The 24,298-nt window shown below is 53.7% G+C and overlaps 3 protein-coding genes across 3 annotated transcripts; 2 read left to right on the top strand and 1 right to left on the bottom strand.

Moving 5' to 3' along the window:
- The first annotated feature begins 92 nt into the window (after positions 1-92).
- TGME49_240200 (hypothetical protein) lies at positions 93-4,082 on the top strand. Its single transcript, XM_018780581.1, has 3 exons — positions 93-1,135; positions 1,977-2,761; positions 3,211-4,082. Exons 1-3 carry the CDS (start codon positions 923-925, stop codon positions 3,329-3,331), a joined length of 1,119 nt encoding a protein of 372 aa, XP_018637636.1. The 5' UTR covers positions 93-922; the 3' UTR covers positions 3,332-4,082.
- On the bottom strand, positions 3,613-11,665 carry TGME49_240210 (phosphate transporter family protein, putative). The gene is made up of 7 exons (XM_002366599.2): positions 9,370-11,665; positions 8,742-9,151; positions 7,904-8,401; positions 6,922-7,695; positions 5,846-6,202; positions 4,850-5,096; positions 3,613-4,348 (listed from the first exon to the last, which is right to left on the bottom strand). Exons 1-7 carry the CDS (start codon positions 9,632-9,634, stop codon positions 4,290-4,292), a joined length of 2,610 nt encoding a protein of 869 aa, XP_002366640.1. The 5' UTR covers positions 9,635-11,665; the 3' UTR covers positions 3,613-4,289.
- Positions 11,666-11,961: 296 nt separating this feature from the next.
- Positions 11,962-23,457, top strand: TGME49_240220 (hypothetical protein). Its single transcript, XM_002366600.2, has 10 exons — positions 11,962-14,694; positions 15,941-16,086; positions 16,549-16,656; positions 17,038-17,134; positions 17,245-17,306; positions 17,572-17,718; positions 18,785-18,980; positions 19,382-19,456; positions 19,918-20,070; positions 20,571-23,457. Exons 1-10 carry the CDS (start codon positions 12,943-12,945, stop codon positions 22,389-22,391), a joined length of 4,557 nt encoding a protein of 1,518 aa, XP_002366641.1. The 5' UTR covers positions 11,962-12,942; the 3' UTR covers positions 22,392-23,457.
- The last annotated feature ends 841 nt before the right edge of the window (positions 23,458-24,298 follow it).

Below are 24,298 nucleotides of genomic sequence, written 5' to 3' on the forward strand. Positions count from 1 at the left end.
CCCCTTTCCTCCCCCTCCCCCCACCCCCCCCAACGCTCAGAGCATATATGAACCAGACATACACACGGTTCATGACGCAAGAACCGCTTTCTAATTTGCTTGACCTGAGGATCCAACCTGGTCCTAACTGACTTAGAAAATAGTAAAGGGTTGAACTGTGTGCCTCCTCTTCGTGTTTAATAGCCGCCTGCCATCAACACAGGGCACCAACGCGCTCTCCTTGTTACACTGCAGTAGTCACAATCTGCTGTTCCAGCTATTCAGAACTGTGCACAACGATTAACGACAGAATGTTTTACCAAGACGGAAACCAGATTACCGTGATTTTCATTGTTACTTTAATACATGGCGTTCAATTGGTTCTATTATCACCTTAACTATGTTCCTCTAACACAACAGAACACGGTGCGACGTTAAACTTGCTCCGAACCCTCTCCGTCGTTTATGAAGATGTGGATCGCAGTGGAGGCATAGCCACGACAGAAAGTCTTCTTGAGATCTCGCGTGTGTGTGTCTCGCACGCCACCCGTCAAGGCGTCGACTGTCAGTGAACGAATGAGCAAATAGACCTGGCTAGTGAAGAGGAATTGGGTGTGACCACTCAAACCGTTTTCTGCTCATCGATCGAACGGGTTAATCGCGTCCGCAATGGCCGTACTGAGACAAATTTAAAATCATCCGTGAAGTTCACCTGGAGTTAGCACAGAATCCTTGGCTCTCTGCAACGTAAACACGAGCTTGCATGCGCGGACACTTCGGACTCTTGTTTACGCGTGCAACTGTTCTGCGGCGTAAGTTGCCGGTTTCTGACGACGATCAACTGGCGTATGCTTGAAACTGGATATGTGGGTTCTCTTTCCCCAGAGTGGCTCGGCCGTCTCCTTTCGGACTCTCGAATGGATCCCTTCTAGCTGAGATCAACATGCTGTGGCTTCGAGACTTCTTTGTCAGCTTCCTTTTCTTGGCAGTTGCCCCGAAGCTGGCAGAAGCAGATGGGCAAATTTCGTCTTGGAACGCAAAAGTCCACGCGGCGACCGAGGTGGATCCTCCGACAAGTCCCGCCAGCCCGTCAGACCCAGAGGCAGTGTCTACAGAGAAATCCAGATCCTCTCAGATTTCAGAGAAGTCTCTAGATGTACGTAGAGCTGCACGTCGGCATTCCCCCGTGTTTTAATAACAAAGGATTGGGAAAAAAGGAACGCCCTGCATTAACGTTCAGACGCTGCGCACGAAGTCGCAAGCAGCCAGATCGGAACAGCACCTTCCCAGCATCGAAAGATGTCACGCGGAAAAAAGTGACGAGTACACGGGGAAGTTGCCGAAACAGTGGCTGTGCAGCCGCTGACGAAAAGAGCAACGAGCGAAGTGACAGGACTTTCGTGTTTACGGGTTTTGAGGTTTATCCGTCCCACTTTTGCGTTTTGGTACGTTCGCACGTCTCTCTGTTGTACTCGCGATATCTGAGAGTTTCTGTCGAGCTCTGGGGGTTCACAAGGATGTCGCACAAGCGTTAGCGGGCGTAGGCTCCAGGGAGTGTAGAAGTGTCAACAAGCTCCTGAAGCACTGGCGACCTCGGCAAGAAGCAGTCGCTCCCAGATGTGCCTGCGACCCTGACATGTGCTTCCGGTAGTCCATCCCCTCGTGAACGCAAACACCGCTAGGAAAAATTGTCTCTCATTCCTCGAATCGTAGACGCGACTCAAAAAACGCGATTGCTAGCCACGTTGCTCATCGGGCACACTGCGAAGAGAATCGTATTCGGCAGTTCCACATTTTTTTTGAAAGCAGGATCTGCTTCTTACCAACCTTTGGAGAACGGACGTTTTCTATATTTAAGCGAGTCTCACCGAGGACAACATCACGGATTAAGATAAGGCAACCCATGCAGTGAGCGCACCTGACACGTTGCTGTGACCATCAAGGATCGAGTTTCTACGACCTTGTGTTTTTCCTCACCCACACTTGTTGTGTTCTAGGTGCCTGAGGAAGAACCGAAAGCAGCCCGGGGGCAGTCTGCAGCTCGAGATGCATTTTTGTTCCCTGGCGAGTCGGCGGATCTGAGTTTCGCTAGTGGGAGTCTCTCTTACATTGAGTGCGAGGAAGCCAGCGGTGCCGGGCACATTCCACAGTCTGCAGATCCTTCCACCCTCCCACTTTCCTCCCCCCCATCGACGCCGTCTTTTCTGTCTTTCCACCAACCAAACAGCTCTCGCGAAACTCGGCTGTCTCTGCCGGTTTTCCCGCCTCGGCTCGCGTGCGCCACCAAGAAAGTGCCTTCTGCCGAGGTCGGCAAAGAGGTCCTCAGTGCTGCGGCGGCTTGCTCAGCTGCGTTCGCCGCCCGTCGCGCCAGTGACTGGGAGAAGGTCGAAGCGTTCAACAAGAAACTGGCGGGTCTGGGACTTGCCGAAGGACCGCAGCGCCTAGCGCCACTCACACACGCCGTCCCGACGGGTGTGGGCGCCCCTGTGACGAGGCGATCGAGCTTCCTGTACTGGGCAAAAAGCTGCCTTTTCCCGGGAGTTGGCGGGGACGTCTGTTTCGCCGCTGTCTGGTGCACAGACGGCATTCGGACTGCGTCGGAACTGGCGATCGACACAACTGGGGACATCCGCCTGTTGATAGGTGAACGCGTGGTGCTGCTCGCGGGCGTCACGGGAGTCTTCAGCCGGTGCGAGGAGGGGGGTTTGTGCCAGAAGGCGAAGTTTGTCGGACAAGTCGAGAAAACGGCTGGCGGGGACCCTGACGATTCGCGCGCTGCCTGGTCCGTTCGGCAGAGACCCCGTGGCGCCTTTCCCTCCGGAGAAAGAAAACGAGGGGAACTTTCGGGGACGCAACACCGCTTGGCCAAACAAACGAACGAGTTGCTCTCCGAAAGTTCGGGGACAAGTCGAGCGACCGAACCGCAACAAATGCCCGAAATCCCTCTGTGGTCGCTAGACTGCACACGCGAGTTCCTAGATCTAAACAGTGGGGCGGCAGTTTACACAATCGACGGTGAAAGCTACGTGAAAATGGGGTGGACAACTGACAGGAGAGCGACTGTGTATTGCGAAACTAGCGCTTCGACCCCAAGATTTCAACTCCTTCCTCTTGCGACCCTTGCGGTCCACCTCGTCGTTTCCATGCTTCGGCGGTTCCGTGAGACTCTCGAAACGCCGTCTGCAGTGTAACTGCGACTGTCTATCATATGCGCCGTCTGTGGTCCTGCAGCGCCCCTCGGTTTATTCGATGGGAGCTGCGCCCGTTTGGACTGTCTATTCCGAACTTGCGGGGGTACCCCAAGTCCCTGTTCGATTTAAGATGCACCAGTGTGAAAAGACACATCGACTAGAACGGGGTGCTGCGGAAACTACGCAACTGTGCAGATTGCTGTCGAAGCCTGGCTTAATGCCGCGATCTAGGGTGTAGCGACTTGCTTCGACCGCAGCCCAATCTCTCTCTATGCACGCTTCCACTTTTCTGAAAAACAGAGAGAGGAGTTACGCGTGGAGGTTGGTGCTTCCTGTTCGATCTGGTGTCGGGCTCCCGTGTGTCTGAAGCCCAACAAACGGCGCCAGTTTCGTGGTTTTTGCGCACTGGAAAACGCTGAAAAAACGATTCGGAAACACTCTTGAAGTTCGGCATCACACGCCACCGAAGCAACCGCGCCAACAACTTGCACTCTGCATTTCCTGGGTCGAACCCATGGACTTCACTGTTCAATTTGCGCCCGTAGCCTTCGCTCGTTCCACGCAACGTTACTCTGCACACTCGCCTGTCTCCGACTCGGTTCCACCTTTCCACCTCTGCTTCCCCCGGAAAACCTTGACGCTGCGCGCGCCTGCCTCGCGGCTTGCACTGTTTGCGGAGAAGTACAGATATCAACTGCTTCTGTTAGAGACGTCTTCAAATGAAAACTGGAACAAGTTGCTTTCCATGAAAAAACACACAACGCGGGGACGGCCCCAAAAGATCTCTGCTGAATCCGAGACTAAACGTCGCCTTCCCCCAGCCTTTGATTGTCACGATCGGAGTGCCTACGACGGAGGAAACACCCTCCCCGTCTTCCACGCAAAAAAAACGCTCACACGGCCTAAAACCTCACACCCTTAAATATATATACATATATATATATATATATATATGTGTATAAGTATATATATATATATATATATATATGTCTCTGCATATAGGTAGACGTATGTCAAGGCGCCTGTGCATATACATGCTTATATTTATGTATGTATATACACAGCCATTTGTAGGTACGTCGACGTGGTGAGCGTGGAGAGTTGAATGACAACTCTCTATTAGGAGACCATGCGAGGGGAGTAGGCCGCGAAGGAGAAGAGAGCCGCGGTCACCAGAGCTGAGGGAAGGGAAAGCAAGCAAGCAAAAGTCCCCACATGAGCAGGTCTGACGCTAAAAGGCGCCCTGAATATGGCCATGTCACTTCCAAAACTCTACCGTCTCCGCAGCCTCCATGTTTTTCATCTATGGAGCTTCCTATAGCCGAGACACAAGTCACGGCTTTGAACTGCGCAGTGAGGCATCGTGCGAACGCCGCCGACGCATGCACTTTTTGCCAGGTGCCGCCACACTCACACACCCTGTTCGTGGGTTCGATGGGGAAGCGCGGCATGCAGAGAAAGTAAGAACGCTGAGCTCGAGAAAGGACTTTCTGTGAAGACCAGACACTAGGCCCTCTCGCCTTTCGTTCGCCGTGAGTTCTTCTCTGCTCCTCGTACAAGGCGCGTCCGCTCCGAGCAACAGACAGAAAAGACCAGAGAGCACAGGAGAGTCGGCTCTCGCCGAAAAGCACCCGCAGGCAGACGCGGAGACTGTTTTATCTACGTGAGCCAGGACGCACCGGAGAAGGCGATGGTGATGATCCAGGAGACGAAGACTCCACCAAAGAGCTTCCAGTTGACGGACGCCGTGTTGATCACAGGACACTGTACGGCTCGCTTCTTGGGCTCCTCGCCCTCGGCTACCGGCCCGTCGCCTGTCTCCCGCCGCGGATGCTTGGGCTCCATCAGGCCCACACCCACAGTGCTGCCCACGGCGCAGTGCGTCGTCGACAGCGGGATGCCTATGGCGCTGAAAATCAAAACGGTCTGAAGCGCAAACCCCCAGAAACAGTCGAGAAAAGGAACACCAGGAACATGCAGACCCTCAAGTCACAACATTTCTTTACCCCACAACAAAAGGGATTCTACAGCCTACGCGGTGACGGTGACTCTTCATCTGCTTCACAGTCGGCACACAGTGCCATACGGATTCCTCTTAGTACTCCAGTTCAGCGTACTACGTTTCGTCTCTATGGTCTAGCGACAAACACACCTACATAAATATATATATATATATATATGTGCATACAAACATGCATAGATCTGTATATGTGTGCATGCCTATTCTAGCATTCCTCACATAGCGACAACTTCGTATGTCTATATATCTATGTTTATACATACATATGCGCAAATATGTCGGTTATCGCCGTGGCGGCCCCCAAGAGAGTGAGCAGGCGCGTTTTGTGAATATTCCGAGGTTCACCATGGAGCCACACAGGTGAATGGATCAGAGCGCGCGAATCCCCACGGTGTGTGCTGCAACGTTTCTTTTCACTTGAGTCTGTTGACGTTTGCGGCTTGGACTTTTCCTTTAGCGAACAAGTTCCTTTGAGTGTGAACTGTGCAGTGCTCGATGTACGTCGGCACCCATTTGAAGAGCGTCAGTGCTGCTCTACAGCTTCGCTTGTTCGTGTGTTTCGCGTCCCGCCTCCGAGGGCCTTTGACGGCGCCGCGCGAGTGCGAAGAGACTCTCTGGACTGCTGGTGAAGGCCGCGCAGGCCGGCGTCGCGTACCCAGGCAGCGCCGAGTTCCATGGAGAATCCGCGCGCGGGAGTGATTTTCACCAGCTTCACTCCGACGGTTTTGATGACTCGGTACCCCAGCAGCGCCAGGCCCAGCGACATGCTCAGGCCTCCAAAGAGGAGAATGTACCACGGCGAACCGATCTCGCTGTCTGCCGACCCAGACTGGTAGACCGTGAGGATCGCCGCGAACGGCCCAATTGCGTTCGCCGTGTCATTCGCGCTGTGGGCGATGCACCCCATGCATGCAGAGACAACTTGGCAAGCTGAAAAAAACAACTCGGTCTCCGTGTCAAATACCTCGGCTCCCGTCTGCAGACGCGCCACCAAGTCGTCTTCTGTGCTCCCCTGCAAGAAACAAATGCACACACAGACTGCTTGCATGCGTTCTCGCGGACGACAGACCGGCTCACTGCCATGAGGCCTCCAGTCTCCGCCCGAACGCCCGACTCAAGCGGGGCTTGCCGCGAACAGCAGCTTGGCTCCCGCTCGACTCGGATCACGTTCCAGGCGGTTCCAGGTTGCGAAACGTTTCGACTCTGCAGTGAACAGCCGCGCGCGCACTGGCGAGAAAACGCTTGAGACGAGCCCCCGTACTCCGCGGTCGACACACGGAGGCGTTGTCTGACGCGCCACAACCGCCGCAAAGCGTTCCGCGCTTCTTCCCCAAGCGAAGAAAAACCTGCATTTCTGCATTTGGCGCCACAGCTCAGTCTCTGCTACCGCTGCCTCGCATCGAAGCCCTCTCTGCGCATTTCGAAAGTCTACGGTCTCTTTGCAAGACTGCGCAAACACACACCCTCTACCCCAGTGCATCATCTGTTCCCCGCCTCTGCGCCTCAGAGCCACTGCTTCGCTCGCGCGGAAGTCTGCGTCTCTTCCTTCTTCCCCAACCGAGAGCGACCGCCTGCTCCGAAGCGTCCTGCTGGAGGGCAAAGGCGTTTCTAGGGTGCCTGTGCATGCACTGCGAGGCACCGTGCTCCAATCCCCTCGACTCGGTAGAGGCGTTGCCTTTCTTCTCCCCATCCGGTTCTCGTTCCCCCGTCGCGCCCAGCGTTCGCACCTACCTCAGCGTGGATGTCTTTGAACCAAGGCATGCTCCGCCATGCAGCCTTCAGCTTCCCCCTCCAGGAGCGCGGCGCGTCTTCTTCTTCGTCGACACCCGAGCCGAGAGAGTCCGCGAGGTCTGCCTGTGAAACGAAGACGAGGCCGTTGTCGTCGTGCGAGACGGTGGGCGCGAAGAATCCCTCCGGAGCCTCGCCGGTCACCCGCGGCGGAAGAAGCAAAGTCCTGCGCGCGTCGCGCTCCCGCTTCGCAGCAGGCACCTCATCGCGTCGCTCCGGGTGCGGCGCCAGATCCGCGAAAAGTGGAGACGCTTCCGCGTCCTTCGCGCCCGCCAGTGCCGCGCTCTGTCTCCTTCTGTCGGGGCCTTCCGGGGTGTCTGCGTCGGTGTCGCTCAGCGCCGGGGGATGCCCGTGCGTCGCCGTGGAGGCAAACGCTCGAGGAACAGACGGAGACACTGGAGCAGGCGAGCAAGTCCGCGGCACTGGCGGGCGCGAAGGCGGTCGACGGGGAGAAGCCGAAGGAGAAGAGGGAGTCGAAGAAGGAGACGGGGAAGAAGGTGGAACAGATGAGCTCGGAGAGGAGAGAAACGCGCTGAAATCCGACGTCGACCGCTGAAGTGGATACCGCGAGTCCCCACGCGAAGCAGCAGAACAACGCGGGGACGCACAGTGCTGAACAGACGCGTGAAAAGCCGCCTGTGCATCTTCAGCTAAACTTCGAGAAAACGCCAAGACACTCCGATCCGGAACAGAAGACCCCACAGGGTCGGCCGCAAACTGAAAAAAACACAAAATGCACAGCGCAAAGTCCACGCATCCAGACTCAAATACAGATTGTAGACGTACTATTCCATATTCCCTATATTCTATACATATGCACCTATATATATATATATATATATATATATATATGGGGGGGGGGAATAAGTGCCAGTTCAGACGTAGTTCCTCTGAAAAAGTTGCACAAAGGTTTCTGCACCCTTACTCTGGACTCAGGACTCTGAGCTGCAGTTCCGACGTCTGGTTTCGCTGCCGCGGCGCGGCCGTCGTTGATCTGGAGGCTGTCAGCGCAGGTGTCCATACACTCGAGAGGCGGGGGCTTTTGCAAGCGACTTTCCGCGGAGGCGATTCTCGCGTTTTCTTCTCCCGCAAGCCGCAGCGCATCCTCGAGAGCGCCTGGGCGCCGTTCCCCCTCCTTCGCGACGCAGGACCTTGGTGTGAGGAGCAGGCCCCCGGGTCGCGCGTGTGACGGCCCAGTGCCTTCCTCGGAGGCGTCTCGAGGCTCTGTTCTGCTGCTTCGTTTCTGCCGACGCCGGTAGCTCTCCACGCGGTAGAAGGCGAAGCGGTAGACCAGGCAGGAAATGACGAAGGTCAACGCGACGGACAACGCGACCGCGATCCCCAGAGCGGTCCCCGAGTGAGCGTCTGCCCAGCGCGAAATGCGACACGGCTCAAAGTGCTCCACACGGCCTCCCGCCACCATCTGAGGACGCGCGAAAAAGAAGCCAGGGAGACGACAAAAAGGCATCGAGAGAGTGAGGGAAGGTCGAAAAAAGAAAGCCCCGTGTGAAGGACCCGTACACACGCTTTCCAGTGTCTCTGCACGCAAGGCTCCGCACAACTCCCCGAAGACAACCGGCGTCGTCGACGAAGGCATGCGACGAGGAAGCAGGCTTGCGAACACCGTCTTCCGACTTCGCGTCTGTTTCGGCTCTCCGCCGGGAGAAAGGCCTCAGGCGCCTCCTTCTTCAACTCGACACTGCCCACCAGCCTGCCTACGGTCTGAGAAGCGGCGAGTGGACCACCGGCGTTTGGAGACTGACCTGGTCGCAGCTCACGTTGAGCTCGAAGAAGTTCTTGAAGACGAGGAAGACGGAGAACGTGAGCGTAATGAGGTAAATGAAGATCCAGAGGAAGCGCTTGGCACGACGCAGCGGCTGGCGACTGCGGAGAATCAACCTGCGCATGCAGACGAAGATCGTCGCGCCTGCGGCACTCGCTGCGAGCGGTGCGGCGACCCAGGAACCGACGATGAACGCGACTTGCGTCCACTTGACTGCTCGTACGTTGCCGGAGGCGAGGCCGAATCCCAGCAGAGCGCCAATGATCGAGTGTGTCGTCGACACCGGCAGTCCCAGATGGTTTGCGAGGAACAACCAGAGCCCAGCGCCGACCAACGCGCACAACATCCCCGTCATCAGGATCGACGGCGTCTCGCGAAAGACCTCGAAGTCTGAAGAAAGCAACGCAGACACCAGGTGAACGCCAAACGCCGTACACAGAGACCGCGAGAGAGAGCACGAATCCCGAACAAAAAACCTGCCTCTCTCACACCAGCTCGCAAACAGCCTTCTGAACGGACAGACGAGCTTGGATATGCAATTGTGTGTATGGATGCACTTGCAGCCGGAAGAGCAGCCGCCGGGAGCGCGCCAAGACGGAGAGTCTCACCGATGATTTTCGAGCGAATGCTGTCGGTGACGGCGCCTCCGAGGAGGGTGGCTCCGACGGTCTCCAAAACGGCGGACATGCCGATCGCCGCCCAGAGAGGAATGGCTCTCGACCCCACCGAACTGCTGAACGTATTCGCGACGTCATTCGCGCCAATCGCAAACGCAGTGAGGAAACAAGTAACTCCCGCCACAGCGACGATCCACGTATACTCTCCTGGCGCGCCTGCCAGCGAGGGCGCAGAGAGCTCAGCAACCGCCTCCATCTTAAGACGAACGAAAAACAATTAAAAAACGGAAAAACGCATACATGCATGCACGCACATCTATTTATAAATAGGTATATATAACTAGGTATATACAAATAAATTGGTAATTCTATGTGCATATATGAGTCGTGGGTATGCGGGGGGACTGTGTCGGTAAGAGAAGACGCAGAAGGGCAAAAGGGGGGGGGGGTGTGAGGCGCCGTCAGGAAGAGCCGATTCGTGAGCGAACGAAGAGACAGCGGCGATCCAGACTTTCGAATCCGCAACAACGGAGAAGAGGAGAGGTCTGCGATGCTGAAAAAGATTCAGGTTTCTGCGGGAGAAGACGCGTTTAAAGCAGACGAGGAAGAAGGGACGCGGCGTCTGTGGAGAACGTCGAAGAGACTTTGAAGCCTTGAAAACCGCACCAAGAAGACGCTCTCGGAGGTGAGCAAATGTCGCTTCGTGAGAATGGGCGTCTCGACTCCATGCGACTGAGCGTGTACAGAGAGACAGAGCCAGTTTTCGTTTTTCGAACACCCGACAGCGCGAACGCGGAGTCAAAATACTCGCGCTGCCTTTCGAAGATGACAAGAAATACGAAATGTCTTCGCGGAAGGCGACCTCCAGAGAAAGCGAGGCGCAGATCCAGTCGGCTTGCACTGTACGTACACCCGGCGAGAGACGAAGCGAGGAGTGACCGAGCCGCCAGAGGCCGGCGAAGACATCGCGATTCACAGATCAGTGAAAGGAGCTTTTCCGTTCTCGGACGGAGGAGGCGCACAGTGGATTTCCTTCGCTCCCGCAGGCTAGGAAGACGAGGCGAACTAAAGACCAGCGCGTCATGATGGAGGCCGACAGGTGACACTGTCGAATTCCAGCGGCTTCTCCCGGGTCCGCATCCTCCCGGCGGAGAGTCGACACAGGAGTGCAGGGAACGACAGAGAACGACAGGGAACGAGAGAGAACGACAGGGAACGAGAGAGAACGAGGAAGAAGACGAAGTGAGAGAAAGGAAGCCCAACGCGAAAAGCGAAGCAAACCGCCAGGCGGGGGAAAGGGAGGCAAAAGGCGGAAAACTCGCGGGGTCTGGAGCCGTTTGTGGGGTGTCTGTACACCCGACCGCGGAGCGCTTGCGCCAGCGCAACAGAGTTCTCCACGACTCTTGTCGACGAGAAGGATAAAGCGGTGTAAAAAAAAAGCGGAGTTCTGGCGAAGAGGCAATGTGACTTTGGACAATCGAGGAAAAAAAGCGAGGCGCGCCTAGGACCCAGACACGGCCTCTCGACAAGGAGAGTTGCGGCGGAGTCTGCGACTCAAACGTAGAGAAAACGAAATGCCAAAGATACACGAGGCAAGCCTCAGCTTCCCTTTCTTCGTCGCGTCGCTCGTTTTCTTTTTTCCTGCGCGGTTCTGCCGTTGTGCATTTCCTCCGAAGCCTCCACGGCGTTGCTGCTGGCACAACCGCGGGCCAAGGTTCCCTGCGCTGCCTTCTGGGCACCGATTGGAGACGTTATTTTTTCTGCAGAAAAATGAGCAGTTCAAACAGGCCAACAGGGATCCTTGTCGTGCTCGGGCGTCTCTCTCTGTGTTTGGCGACCTCCTCCGCCCCCGTCTCCGGACACCCTGGGGACGAGGAAAAGCCTCGTTTTGCGGGTGGAAGGAGGCAGTGTTGAGGGCGCGACTCGCGCGAAGACTGGAGAAAAGCGACGGCGAAGACGAGAACTCGAGTTTGACGGAGACCAGCGACCCGCAAAAAAAGAGAAAAAAAAGACGGCCTGGGGGTTGCCACGGGGAAGCCGGGGAGGAGAGAAAAAGTCAATCGCGGGCGGACATGCGCCGGCCTTCACAGACGCTCGCGATCCGATGTTCTCTCCTTCACAAGCGCGATGTGACGTCAAAGATGCAGAGCGAAAGACAGCGAAAAGATAATTCTCAACCGACGCCCAACAGGTTTTCTTCAGCTACGCCTCGCCACTGCCCAGCCAAGCTCCCCACCGACGCATGCTCGCGTTTGAAAAATCGAGCAACCTTTTGCCTCGCGGCCCGCGGAGGTCGAACCCTCTGTCTTTTGAAGTCTTCACCAGCTGCCTCCGGCGCTTCTCTGCAGCGACGAGCTCGCCAGGAAAAGAAAACACCCGCCACCGTCCTAAATTGCCGACGGAAAACGGGAAGACGGAGGAGTTGGCGCAAAAGCGCCCGAGACCCGTCCGCAGAAAAGCAAGACACTCTCCGCGACGTTCGCCAACAGTCTGCGCTGCGCATGCGAAGACCTGAGATGCAGAACGCGCATGTCGCCGACGGAGAGGAAATTTGTCGAACGGAGAGACGGAGAACTGGAGAGCGCCGAGCTTTAGAGAGAAAAAGCTGCGCGACTCGCTCTGAAAAACTCTTAGAGGATAGAGCGTCGAAAGCAGGGTGCCTGCTGCCCGTCTTTTTGAGGAGCCTGCAGGTGTCACAGGAAATCCGTCGCGCGCCCTTTGCGCATGAAAGCCGACGCGTCTTGAGGATCCCTGGAAAGCCGAAAAACCTGTTTCGAAGTGTGCACGGTGTTCTTTGCGCCGAGAGCAGCCGAAGAACTGGGTCGAACGAGACTTTTCCCCGGCGACGCGTCTTAGGATCCGCCACCCGTCGGTGTCTCGTAGTCTACTGAAACCTTGCTGGAGGTTCTCGACGGAAAGCGGACTCTTTTTCACCGTGGTTTTCGCCTTGCCTTTGGTCTGCCGACTCTGCGCTGTCTGCTCTTTCTTCTCACGCCATTTATTTTGCTCTCCCGGCGTCTCTCGCCTTCGTTCGCGCGAGTCGAAAACCTTGACCAGACCCGCCGCGAGCCGGAAGCTTGACACACTCTTTCAACTCGGCCGTACATACACCGCCAGTTTTCGCGCTTCGGGAGAGTTTGGCATCCTGGCCGCGTACGGCGCCTTTCTCTACGTTTTTTCAGAGGTTCCCTTCGTTTTCCTTCGCCATCTTTTCTCTGAGACATCCCGCGCCTTGGTACAGACGAACCCGCCACCTGGAACTACGGATGCATGCGTATGGATACTCGCCGTTTACTCCTCTTGCCTTGTTGTCTGACTCTCGTCGACACCGCGACGCGTCCTGCAGTTCCGGAACTGCGTTTGTAGGTCTCCGGTCTCTGCCTGAGTGCCTTTTCCTGCCTCTGCAGACGAAGAAAATCCGACCACCGCACTGGTGGATCTGCAAATAAAGGACTGTTTGCTCGTTCTTTCCTTTTCGACGCCTCCGTTCCTCCACTCTGCCTCTCCACTCTTTTTTTCCTTCGCTACATTGGCTTTACATTGGCTTTCTTCCCCAGCGCCACAATGTCGCTTTTCTCTGGGATGATGGTCAAGCAGGCGGGTGCGTCGTCTTCGCCTGTCGCGCCGTCTGCGCGTCCGCCGTCGGATTCCTCTGACTCCAAGCGTCTCTCTGAGGAGCAGAAGCCGAGTCCAGCAGAGTCTTCCAGCGTTCCGCCGACACACAAACAACTCGTCACAGAAAGGAGCTCTTCTGAGCGTCGAAGTGGGGAGGCAGGGGAAACCGTTGGGTTTCCTCCGCTGGCGAACGAAAACATCCGGTCCTCTTCTGGACAAACGTCGCTATCTGCTGTCTTCTCTCCAGACTCTAACCGCGCCGGAACTCCCTCGCCTCCGTCGTCGACTTCTTCCTTGCTCTCTCCTGCGCTTTCTTCGACATCTTCTTCCGCCTTCTCCTTTCTTCGAGTGCCTCGCGCCTCCACATCCAGTTCCCCTTCAACTGAGAGACTTTCTTCTTCTCTCTCCGATGTCACAAAGCGTGATACCGTCTCTTCTTCCTCTTCTTTCTCTTCTTCCTCTTCTTTCTCTTCTTCCTCTTCTTCCTCTTCTTCCTCTTCTTCCTCTTCCTCGTCTGCCTTCCCCTTCTCCTCTTCTTCCTCTTCTTCCTCTTCCTCGTCTGCCTTCCCCTTCTCCTCTTCTTCCTCTTCTTCGTCTGCGTTTGAATTTGCAAGGCCTGGTCCGGCGTCTGTAGGCGCGCCGTCTCTGGGGGACCTGGATGCCTCAGACTCTTTCGCGGCGCCGAACCGTTTGCCGCGCGTCGTCAAGAAACGACCTCGCAGTGTGAACGTTCCAGGGTACATGTACAGACAGCAAACTTCCAGCTTGGAAGTCCGAGCTGGAGAGAACGCAGCGCTGCGGGAGAGCAGCGGCTGCGGCGCCTCTGGGTCTTCCTGCCTCGCCGCCTCTGAAGTGTCTGTACACCCGAGCGCCAGGTCGGAGTCGCGCGCTGTCTCGTCTCGATCTGGAGTCTGTGCTTCTCCGAGACTCTCTGCCGCGAGTCCGATTTCTCGCGAGTTTGAGTCTCCGGCCGAGGGCCGAGGCAATTCCGAGGAGAACCTCGGACATTCCGATTTCCTCTCTTCGTCCAGTTCGCTCTCTGTCTCCTCACCCTCGATATCCTCACCTCCGTCGGACCCGGTGCCTTCTTCTCTCGCGCTCGCTCCGTCGCTCTCTGCTCCATCCTCGAACCTTCTTCTTCCCGAGAGCGGCGAGAGCGGCGACAGCGTCTGCGTCTCTGCGAGATCTGCAGAGGTCTGCGCTTCTCCGGCCTCGCATTCTTCTCGATTCCTCGGCAAGGAGCTCAGCGGCGAAGACAAGTCTGCGTGGTACTACGTCTGCCGGTCGGACTGTCTGCAGCAGCAACGCGACGAGTTGCGGCGCATGGCAGAGGCGGTCGAGGTCCAGGCCTCGACTTTGACGCGTTTGGAGGAGCTTCTCGACTCGCAGAGTCGACTGGAGAGGGAACAGAAAGAAGAGATTTTACGTGAGGCCTTCGAAGCCGCTGCGAAACTCGACACCGAACTGGAGCAAGTCGAAACCGCCTTCGACTCGGAGCTCCTTCGGGGGCTCCAGGCAGGCGCCAGAGAGCAGATCCGAGCTGCAGACGGCGTCGCAGACCTCGCAGAGCATCTCTTCAGTGCAGTCGCGAATCTTCATGCGCAGCTCAGAGACATCGAGGAAACCCGCAAGCAGGCCGCCGCGCGCGCGAAGGAAAACGCGAAACGCAGACACGAAGAAGAAGAACAGACGCTCAACAGGGTCAGGAAAACAGACTTGGCAAAGCCGACAGTCCTCGAACTACTCAAACAGAAATCGACATATCAAGTCATGGACCTGTATAGACATTTGCGCATATATTTATACGTGTACATAGATGTACATATGTATGCATATATATATATATATGTATATTTATTTATTTGTTCGTCCATAAATGTAGAAATGACGAATCGAGACGAGACGGGGACTCGATGCGGGAGAGAGGTGTGATCCGTTTTCTGCGAGTTCGACTGTCTTGGTTATTGTGTCTTTGAGGGGCTATCGATAGAAGATGAAAGCGTTCCAAGGTCTACTTCAGGGAAGGAAACGAACGGAAAGATGTTTTTTAATCCACGTGGAAAACGCGGATCAAGCAGGAAGGATACGTTTTTTATGAAGCTGAAAAACAGGAATTTAAGGGAGAAAAATACGTATTTTATGAGGGTGAGAAAGAACAGAGGGTGGAGAAGATATGCTGCTTCGGGGGCGAGGCGTGAGGCGTAGAACCTTTTTTTTCTGTTTCGTCAGGGAGGCCGAGATTTGAAGGAGAACGCTGCTGCCTTTTTTTCTGGAAAGTCATTGCGCCATCAGGATTTGTAGATTTTTTCAAGTGCAAGATCTGGCGCTGGCTTGTTCTTTTTCGTCAGTGTCAACGACTTGGTTTATAGTTTCTGTGTTTTTTCGTTTTTTCCGAGACATTTTTTTCTTCGTCTCTCGGTGCATGCGAGGCTGCCGGAGGTGCCGGCGCAGGTTTCCGCGAGTCGTACGGGCAGAGCGTTTTCCTGACTGGGAGGAAGAACTAAGAAAGGCAGTCAAGTTTCAGTCTACTTATGTCCTGTCTGCATTGTAACGCAGGAAAAAAAAAGGCTGACAGAAAGGGGAGGGCGGTCACCGACACCGGCGACAGTTTTTCGTCTTTTCTTCTGTCGAGCCTCTTTTCTCGGTTTCCTGCTGCATGCCTTGCGCCGCGTTGTCTTCTCCCCTTTCTATAGGTTCTCTTCTCTTTCTTCCTGGGTCGGATCCAAGCTTTCCTTTCTGTCTGTTGGTTCTTCGTGCTGCCTCGCCTCTCCGTTCTCGTCTTGAGAGTCGCCAGCGCGCCGGCGTCTGCCTTCCTGTCCTTTTTCGGACCTTTTTTCCTGATAGGAGACCTGCGCGTCTCGCGCCTCGTCGCTTCAGCTGCTGCCAGGCCTTTCATCTGTTTCTCTGCTGTGTTCTTGGTGATCCGTTTCCTCTTTTTTTCCGTCAGGAAGCCGAAGCGCTGCAGGAGCATGTTCGAGAGTGCGAAGCTGCGACGCAGGCGAACGCGCGAGAATTCAGAGAGTTGTCGACCCGCAGGAAAGCGGCGACGGAGGAACTGCATGCAGCAGTCAGTCAACTGGAGAACGAACAAGTGTACGTTGAAAACGGCTTTCCTGTTCTCTTTGGTGTGCTTGAGGAGTCAACGCTGTTTCGAACTTGCTCTACGCTGAGGGTGTCTCTCAAAAACGCGTCTGCCTCCCTTCGCTGTGTCTTCTACACTTCCAGCGGCAGTCTGCGTTTCAGTGGCGCGTCGCTTGTTCTTTTTTTTCGGCGCGTCTTCCCGGCAGTCGCTTTCCTTGCAGGAAATGCGCGAAGCCAATTGATGTAGGCTCTGGCTTCAGCGAGTTCCTGTGTTCGCCGCTGTTGTCAGTAGATACGCGTTTTCGCGAGTTCTGGAGAAAGCGCTTTCCGACGCCTTTCGAGACGTTTGTGCAGTCGAATCAGCAACCGCTGAATTGGAAGGACGAGTTGTTCCAGAGTTTCTCGATTCCTTCTGGGTGCGCCTCCGCCTTGGACCTGTCAGCTGTCTTGACGCAGAGTTTGTTGTATGTGCAGGGAGACCCGAGGAAAGATCGAAGAGCTGCGCAGCCAGCTTGCGGAGTTGGAGTCCGAATTCGAGACTCGCAGCCGACAAATCGCAGATTTGCGCGATGAACACAGCCGGTAAAAACGCGAATACTTTGGAATAGTCACATCGCAACGGTTGTCCATCGACAATGCGCAGACACACTCACGCGCACTCTTGCGTTTGCGAAGAATTTCCCATCTCAAGAATTACGAAAATAAAGACATGAATGTATATATGTCTATATATGCATACATGTACTTATGCAAATGTGTATACTTGCGTACATTTTGTGGTCAGACGATTGCCTTTTTAAACGGATGAACATCTGGGAAGGTGTACACGTGTTGGTATTATACATGCATATACATATATATATATATATATATATATATATAAACGCAGGCATACATGTATATATATGTACATATATATATATGTATGAATATGTAAAGTGACGTTTTTGTTTTTTTGTTTAGGATCGAAGCGCGTTTTCGATCAGAAGAGGAGGAGCTGCTCGCGTCGCAGGCGCTTCTGCACGAGCAAGAGAAGGCCCTGGAAGAAGAAGAAGAAAGGGTGAGTTTTTGCCGGGAAGATGAGTTCCAGTTTTTTTTTGCCTCTCTGTTTCTTCCTCGTTTCCTTTTCACGGTTTCTTCAAGTGGTGTGCACGTTCTTTTTTTTCGCAGCTGCGTCGACGTCGAGGCGCACTGACGGATCTCGAAAGAGCGGCAGAAGAGGAGCAAGAGAAGTAAGGAAGTCTTTTTCGCTCTTTCTGTTCGTTTAAACGTCTGAGGTCTCCTCGTTCTTCCACACGACTCGATTCGGTGTTGCGTTCCCCGTGCTTCGTTCTCAGCAAGGTGGACGAGACCGCGTCACTCGTTCGATTTCAAACGGCGTCTGTCTCTCTTCGTCGATACGCGACTTTGTTTCCACCTCACTCCGCGCGTCGCAGCGCGGCTCGGTTCGCCTTCGCTGGGTCTGAGGGAAATGGCTCTTTCTCTGATGCTGTGCAGGTTCCAGGCGTCCGCGTCTGCGCTGTCAGACACGCTCGCATGCTTTCCGCGGCGCCTGCACTTTCTGAAGAGCCTGAGCAAATTCAGGAAATTCGTCAGCGGTCAACTGCGCGCGACGCTCTCCAGCGCAGAGCTCGCAGACGGGCAGTGAGATTCACCAAGTCTAAACGGGAACAGAGCGAAGAGGAAAGGAGCGGCCGTCGAGGAGGCGCAAGAAAGTAGAGAGAGCGACAGGCAAAGAACGAGAGAACATAGGAGAAGAACGCAAAAAGGCAGAGAGAAGGATCATGAGATATGAGAGAAAAGAGAGAGGGGCAGAGAAACGTAGAATGCGAGAGGAAGAAGAGAAGCAGCGAGAAAGAGACAAGTCGAAAATTTGGAAGACAGGAGTCGGCGAGGTGAGAGTGAGGAGCGCAAGAGGGGAGGGGAGGTATGAATTGAGGAGGGTGAGTTGGCGAGACGTTGTCGAAACGAGACATGTAGAATACGGTAAAAAGCAAGGCCTTCACTAACTGCACCAGTGGTCCACCGCGTAGTACCTCTGTTCCAGCAAAACGAGAGAAGTAGGAGAAGGAAGAGAGCAAACTAGACAGAGAGACGCGGCGAGAAGGGATGCGAATGGTGCACGATGAAAGCACCAGAGGGACTTCCAATGGATCTTGTGTTTTTTCTCGGCGAGAAAATCTCTGTGTCTTTCGTCGAAGTAACGGCCCGTGAGGTCCTTGTGTGAGAAGCAAGAGACACGACGACTTCTAAAACCACACTGCAGCGAGAGACCGACGGGGGAACAGTTCAGTTCTTTTAATCTCATTGATGTCTTTATAAACATAATTTTTAAAAAATAATTATAAAAATAGAAAGTGCAATTCATATTTAATTGAAGTTTATCTTTATTGTTTAGAAAACAAATTTTTCTTCATCAAACAAAGACCGCTAGGCAACGTGCGGTTTTGCTTCGGACAGCGTTGAATCCGAGTGCATGCAAAGTCAAGAGGACAAATTCTTTGCTGTTTCAGTGGGAACGACGAAGATTCGAACCGAGAAATTACTTCAGTGCGCGCCTTAAGAAGTCTGCCCGTCCCTCTGTTTCTTCTCTTTCCTCTGCTTCGTCTTCTCTCTCGTTTTTTCGTCTGTCCACTCGTCGTCCATGCGCCGTCGTCGGCTTCTGTCTGATGCTCTTTTGCCGAGGAGTGCTCTTCCTTATTTTCTGCAGAGACCGCATGCGTCGACTGGGGGAAGAGCGACGCGAGCTCCAAGCGCTCTTACAAAAGGAAGAAGAAAGACGCTCGAAGCTGCGGGGAGAACAGCAGCAACAGCTTCTTCTTCTTCCGATTCTCGAGCAAGAGAAGGCTCTGGCAGTCACCTCAAGACACTTCAAGGAGGCTGCGTCGTTCTCCGCAGAAATCAAGGTTAGCATTCGTGCCTTTCAATATGCTACATGGATGTTTGCATACACGCATACATAATTACAAATATATATATATATATATATATGCATATTTGTATACATATATATATATATATATGCTTATGCATATTTATATTTATATATATTTATATTTATATATATATATATATATATATGTGTATGTATATGCAGATTCACATATATATATATATATATATGCATATGTATATATGTGTATATATGTTCATGTATGTGTTTCTGGTATGATTGAAGTGCATGCGTTTTTGGAGTATTCTTGCATGCTTGCGCGCATGCTCGTGTCCGTGCTTCTACGTTTGCATTCGAGAGATTTTGTGTGGGGTCCGTACGCTCTGTCTTTCTCATTTTCCGATTTCTTCTCAGCAATGCCAAGAAACTCTAGAGACGCTGAACGTGACGCTCGACGCATGCACTGCAGAAATAAAGCAGACTCAACAGGTCAGCCTTGGCTCCAAAGCCTTGAACTCACATCGGGTGTGTAACTCTCTCTCCTTGAAATGCCAGTCTCCCAATGCTTGACAATTATATATAGATACAAATCTAAATATATGTATATATATACTTGTGTGTGTATACATATATATATATATATATATATATATATGATCCTTGTCGTAAACACTCTTTCAGTTTTAGGCGCACCGTGGTGGGGTGCATCAAAGCGAATGGCTTGCACTTTACTAGAGAGTCTTGTCGACTTGCATGTCTACATGTAGGTTTTTCCTAGTTTCAGTCTTCCTTTTCGCTTCTGTAAGCTCGGCGTTCAGAGCTGCTTCGTTCGAGTCATCTTCGCTTCTTCTTCCTTTCTTCCGGGACTTGGGTCTACAGTGGTTTCCTATTCGTTCTTTGACTATCTTCCTTTCATTAGAGTTTTGGAGTTGTTCTACTTAATGTTTTAGACTCTCGACTCGCTGGACCCAGAGCTCCGTCTGCTGCGCGGTGCCCAGCTGGAGGTTTACAGAAGAAACGGAGCAGCTCAGAAGAAGTTGCTCCGTCAGGCGCTGCAGCTATTGGAGAAAATGCGTCTTCTCTGTCCGTCTGAACGCGACACGGTACGATCTTTCTTCTCACGTTTTCCTCTCCTCGGTGTTTTCCCTCTCACATTTTTCTTCTCTCTTCTTCCTGACTCTCTGGAGCTGTCTTTTCTCGCCGTACATTACCATGGCAAACGCCTTTTTCTCGTTCTCTCTGCGCTGTCTCCTGAGCTGTTGTCCAAGGTGGTGGAGTCGCTGTCTGCTTCCGCTATGAAGCCAAGTGTGCCGATCGCAGTCTGGCAACCGACGAAGACAGTCTCCGGAAGAGTTTCATAAACAAATTCAAAGATAAATAGCTTCCCAATTCTGGAATGATGTGCACATCCACCTACACACATTCATCACACACAAATATAAATATATATATATATATATATACATATATATACATACATATATATACGCGTGTATATGTGTGTGCCCTCACGGAGACTGTTTGTGTGTCGGACTGTTTCGGAGACGATGTGACTTCGCGTTTGTCAAAAAGGAGTTGTATGAGTTTTTGTGGCGGTTGTCAGGCGTACCTGGAGGCTCTGGACGAGGAACGTGAGGTGTATCTCCACCTCCTCGAGGTTTTGGACAAGGCCGCCAAGACGGAGGCTCAGGAGCAGCTACAGCAGCCGGAAAATGCACAAAATAAACGTTCGCATGCAGAGGGCAACCAGGGAGACAGTGAATGTGTCGAGTTGTCCCTTGGAGAAGAGGACGCTTTTGACAAACGTTTTTTCGATGAATTTTTCTCAGATGCAGAGGCGTCTACGGCTGAGCATCAAGACGCGCAGACTCCGCCTCTGGAAGGAAATCAAACGGCAGACATCCTGTCTCCTTCAGAGAAGCGAGACGCAGAGGAGACAGGTGTCTCCTTCGGGACCTCCCCGCGTGGTCACCGCACATCGAAGAGTCCGCGCCGAGAGCGTAGAGACAGTGCCGCGTCTTCTCCCGTCTCACTTTGTGAACGCCGAGAGAACGTTCTTTCCTCTGGCGACGAGGTCGAGGGAGAGCAGCAAATCGAGAGGCGGCGAATTCAGGAAGAAAGGCCTTATGTCGACACGAGATCGCCGCCATGCGCGGCCCTGGAGGTCCGGGTAAGCGAGGAAGAGTCTGCATGCGAGGTCGAAGAAACGTCAAAGAAAGGAAAGCTCTCCGGGTCAGATGTTTTGTCTCCGCGACTTTTAGAGCATCCAAGAAGAGCCGATAGTGAAGGCCAGACCGAGAAACAGCCAGAGGAGGCGTTTCCAGAGTCGCGAGAAGAAGCAGGAAGGACGTCGCTCGTTGCTCAGCACTCCGCAGAGAGAAACGGAGAGTCCAGAGAGAAAGGGAGAGATTTTGCGCAGATGAAATCTGCGAATATTGAAAAACAAGAGAGAGGTTCCGAGGGGGTGAACTCTCTGCAGAATGTGGGCGCAGAAGACGGCGAGGAAGGCGACCCTGTTGTAGCGAGTATGCAGCGAGTAAAGACCGAGGAAGCACAGCAGAGGGCGCAGCTGCTGAGACAGCAGGAGCTGCTTGGTCTTCTGCAGGAGCAACTGTTAGAGGAGGAGGCGTATGCAACAGACGAAGACGTCTCTTTTGCGTCTGATTTGAAAGAACAGATCCGAAACGTGCAGGCTGCGATGGACGAAACTGGCAAACAAATCGACAAATTGCGCGAGGAACGCATGCAGCTCGAACAGAAAGCCGCTGAGGTGTACAGACACCACGCGGCGGGCGACGCAGGGGCCGCGGCCCCGCAGGTTTCTCAGCCGTCAGATCTGAGGGAAGCAAAGACCGATTTCGACCCGGTTTCCTGCCACAGACAGAGTTCCTTTTCCTTCGTCTCTACTGGAAAGAAGCTGGAGTCTGCTACGCTGAAAGCGACGGCTGAAGAGGCGCATGTGCAGCGAGCTTCTTCCTGCGACGATCACTTGCATGGACAGCAGGCATCCAACGAGGCATCCGCTGCATGTACGCTGTTCGCGGGCATGCAGTTTAAAAAGAGAGAGACGAGAGAAACTGCAGGCAGAGAAGACAGGCAGGAGAGACGGGAGACGGAGAGGACGCAGGAGACTACTGGGGGCGACCACAGGAGAGGAGCAGAGCTTCTCCGAGTCGAGCCAGAACGCCCCGGAAACTCGGACAGGCGCGCGCAAGAGATCGAAGGCGACTCCAGTCGAGGAAACGAAGACACACAGACAGACGCAGCAATCGCAAAGACGCGAGGGTTCAGGGAGGCGAGAGAGGATTCCTCTCAGCTAAATAACGAAAGAAGGCGATCGATCGAGTCGGACAGAACGCTGGTGGCAAACGAACAAGGCGCCGCATCCTCCAACGGAGACGCCAGTACCCACCACACGGATTAAACGGCTGTATGTGCAACTCTGAGCGGAGAGAAAGGGAACTGCACAAAAAAAAGAAGACGCGCGAAACGCAAGAGATCCTTTACACACATATATATAATATATATAATATATAATATATTATTTATGTGTCTTGTGGTGAGGATTCAACGAAGCAGCAATGAAAGGGATATGCAGTGTACCGGGAGAGAATGCTGAATGCTGCGAGCTGAAGGCGGAAGAGTGAAATGTATGATGGGCTGGCGAGTGCCCTCTCGTAGGCAGACAGAAGACACGAGAGGAAATCAAGGATGTATGGAGGCCAAGGAGAGGCGGTTTGCGTCGAGAGAAAGGCCTGCCGCAGCGGCGTAACGCTGTGAGGGGTGGAAAGAAACAAGAAAACACAGAGCAAGTCGCAAGCAGTATAGGGACGTCGTTTTCTGCACATCTCATTTCTGGAGTCCTTTTCAGAATCACGTAGGAATCTGATGTGCCTGTTTGTTCGGTGTGAGGTACACAGTTCTCCACGCGGTTCCGAACCCCGTTAAGCACTCTCTCTGTTCCAGAGACAGTCAAGAGAATACGTTTTTCCGCCAGCGGTTGGGCGGCGCTTTTTGCGAGTCTGCTCTTCCGATTTCGCAAGATATCGTGACAAGGGGAGACACGAGAGTTAGAGGGACGACAGGACGGAGCACTAGCGGGTGCTTGCGACGCTCGGCACTGGAACTCCGTAGGCTTTCGTGTTCTGTAGTCCCCGCCAGAATCACGCGGGTGGAGAGAGACGCCCTCTGCACACCAGACCGGAGGACGGATTGGTTTTCCAAAGTCGTGTGGCGTAGAAAACGAGAAAGTCTGTTCACAAGCGACTGCTCCCACTCGGCACGCGTCTCTTTCTCAAGGGTTAGCGGCAGACGCAACGAGGGCTTCGAAAACGTACGATAGTCGCGTCCGAACGTCGGTGTGAGACCTCTCGATTCACAGTGTTTCGCGATACAATTCAAACACGACGCCAGAAGGATTCTAAGTGGAAGACCTCTCGATCTGCACATTTCCCATCCTGCTTGCGAAATCAAAAAAACTTCAAGCCCGCTGCTGTTCCAGAACTCTACGACTTTCACAAAACATCCACAGCTTTGGCAGCAGTGCTGCTATCAGCTCTACGACTGGTCGGCTGATCGGGTGCTTGCTCCAGCTTTGAATGATCGCGCTTATGGACATGTCGGCTTCTGCAACTGGCAGAACAAAGGAATCACCTCTTCACCTGTGTGTCTGCGCCACCCTCAGGGTCCTTCTGTGTTGAGCTGTATTGCACGAAGTTCTTTGTCAATCGAGAGGTCCTGGAAGAACGACCTTTGCTGTGGGCGGGCTGGCTACATCGCAAGAGAAAGAGTTGCATTAGTTGTGGCGGAGGCTGCACGGACTGCGTCGCGGTCTGCGTTCTGAAAGAAATCTATAATGCAAGCTTTTCGTGCCGTCGCATGTCGATTCGAACCCGCGTTTCACTTGGCAGGATGCACCAGCGTTTTTCGCGGCAAACTCTTGACTTGAGTCGTGCCGCAGCAAGCGTTTGTGTAACTGAGTACGGTGTAGATCGTCTGGACTGCATGGACGACAGGACAACACCCGCCGCAAAACGCGGTGTGGTCTACCACCGTTTCTCTTGAAACAGCTGTTTGCCAGGCTGATTTAGACGTGTTAGTCGCGTGCTTAGGTTCTTAAAAGTGCGACGCGAATTATGTTTCGCTCAAATTTGAGTGTACAGTGTCTACAGCAAAGTAAGCAGCGATCTGTTCCTCTACCATACCATCCTCCAGTGTGTTCGAGAGAAAGGGGAAGGGGAAGCAGGTCTTCGAGCGTCCCGGTGGCGCGGCGAGGAATTATTTGCTCTGCGTGGGAGTTGGCATTGCACACTAACAACAGGAAATTAAATA

This window comes from Toxoplasma gondii, chromosome VI (assembly GCF_000006565.2).
Source record: "Toxoplasma gondii ME49 chromosome VI, whole genome shotgun sequence".
Classification (NCBI taxonomy): domain Eukaryota; phylum Apicomplexa; class Conoidasida; order Eucoccidiorida; family Sarcocystidae; genus Toxoplasma; species Toxoplasma gondii.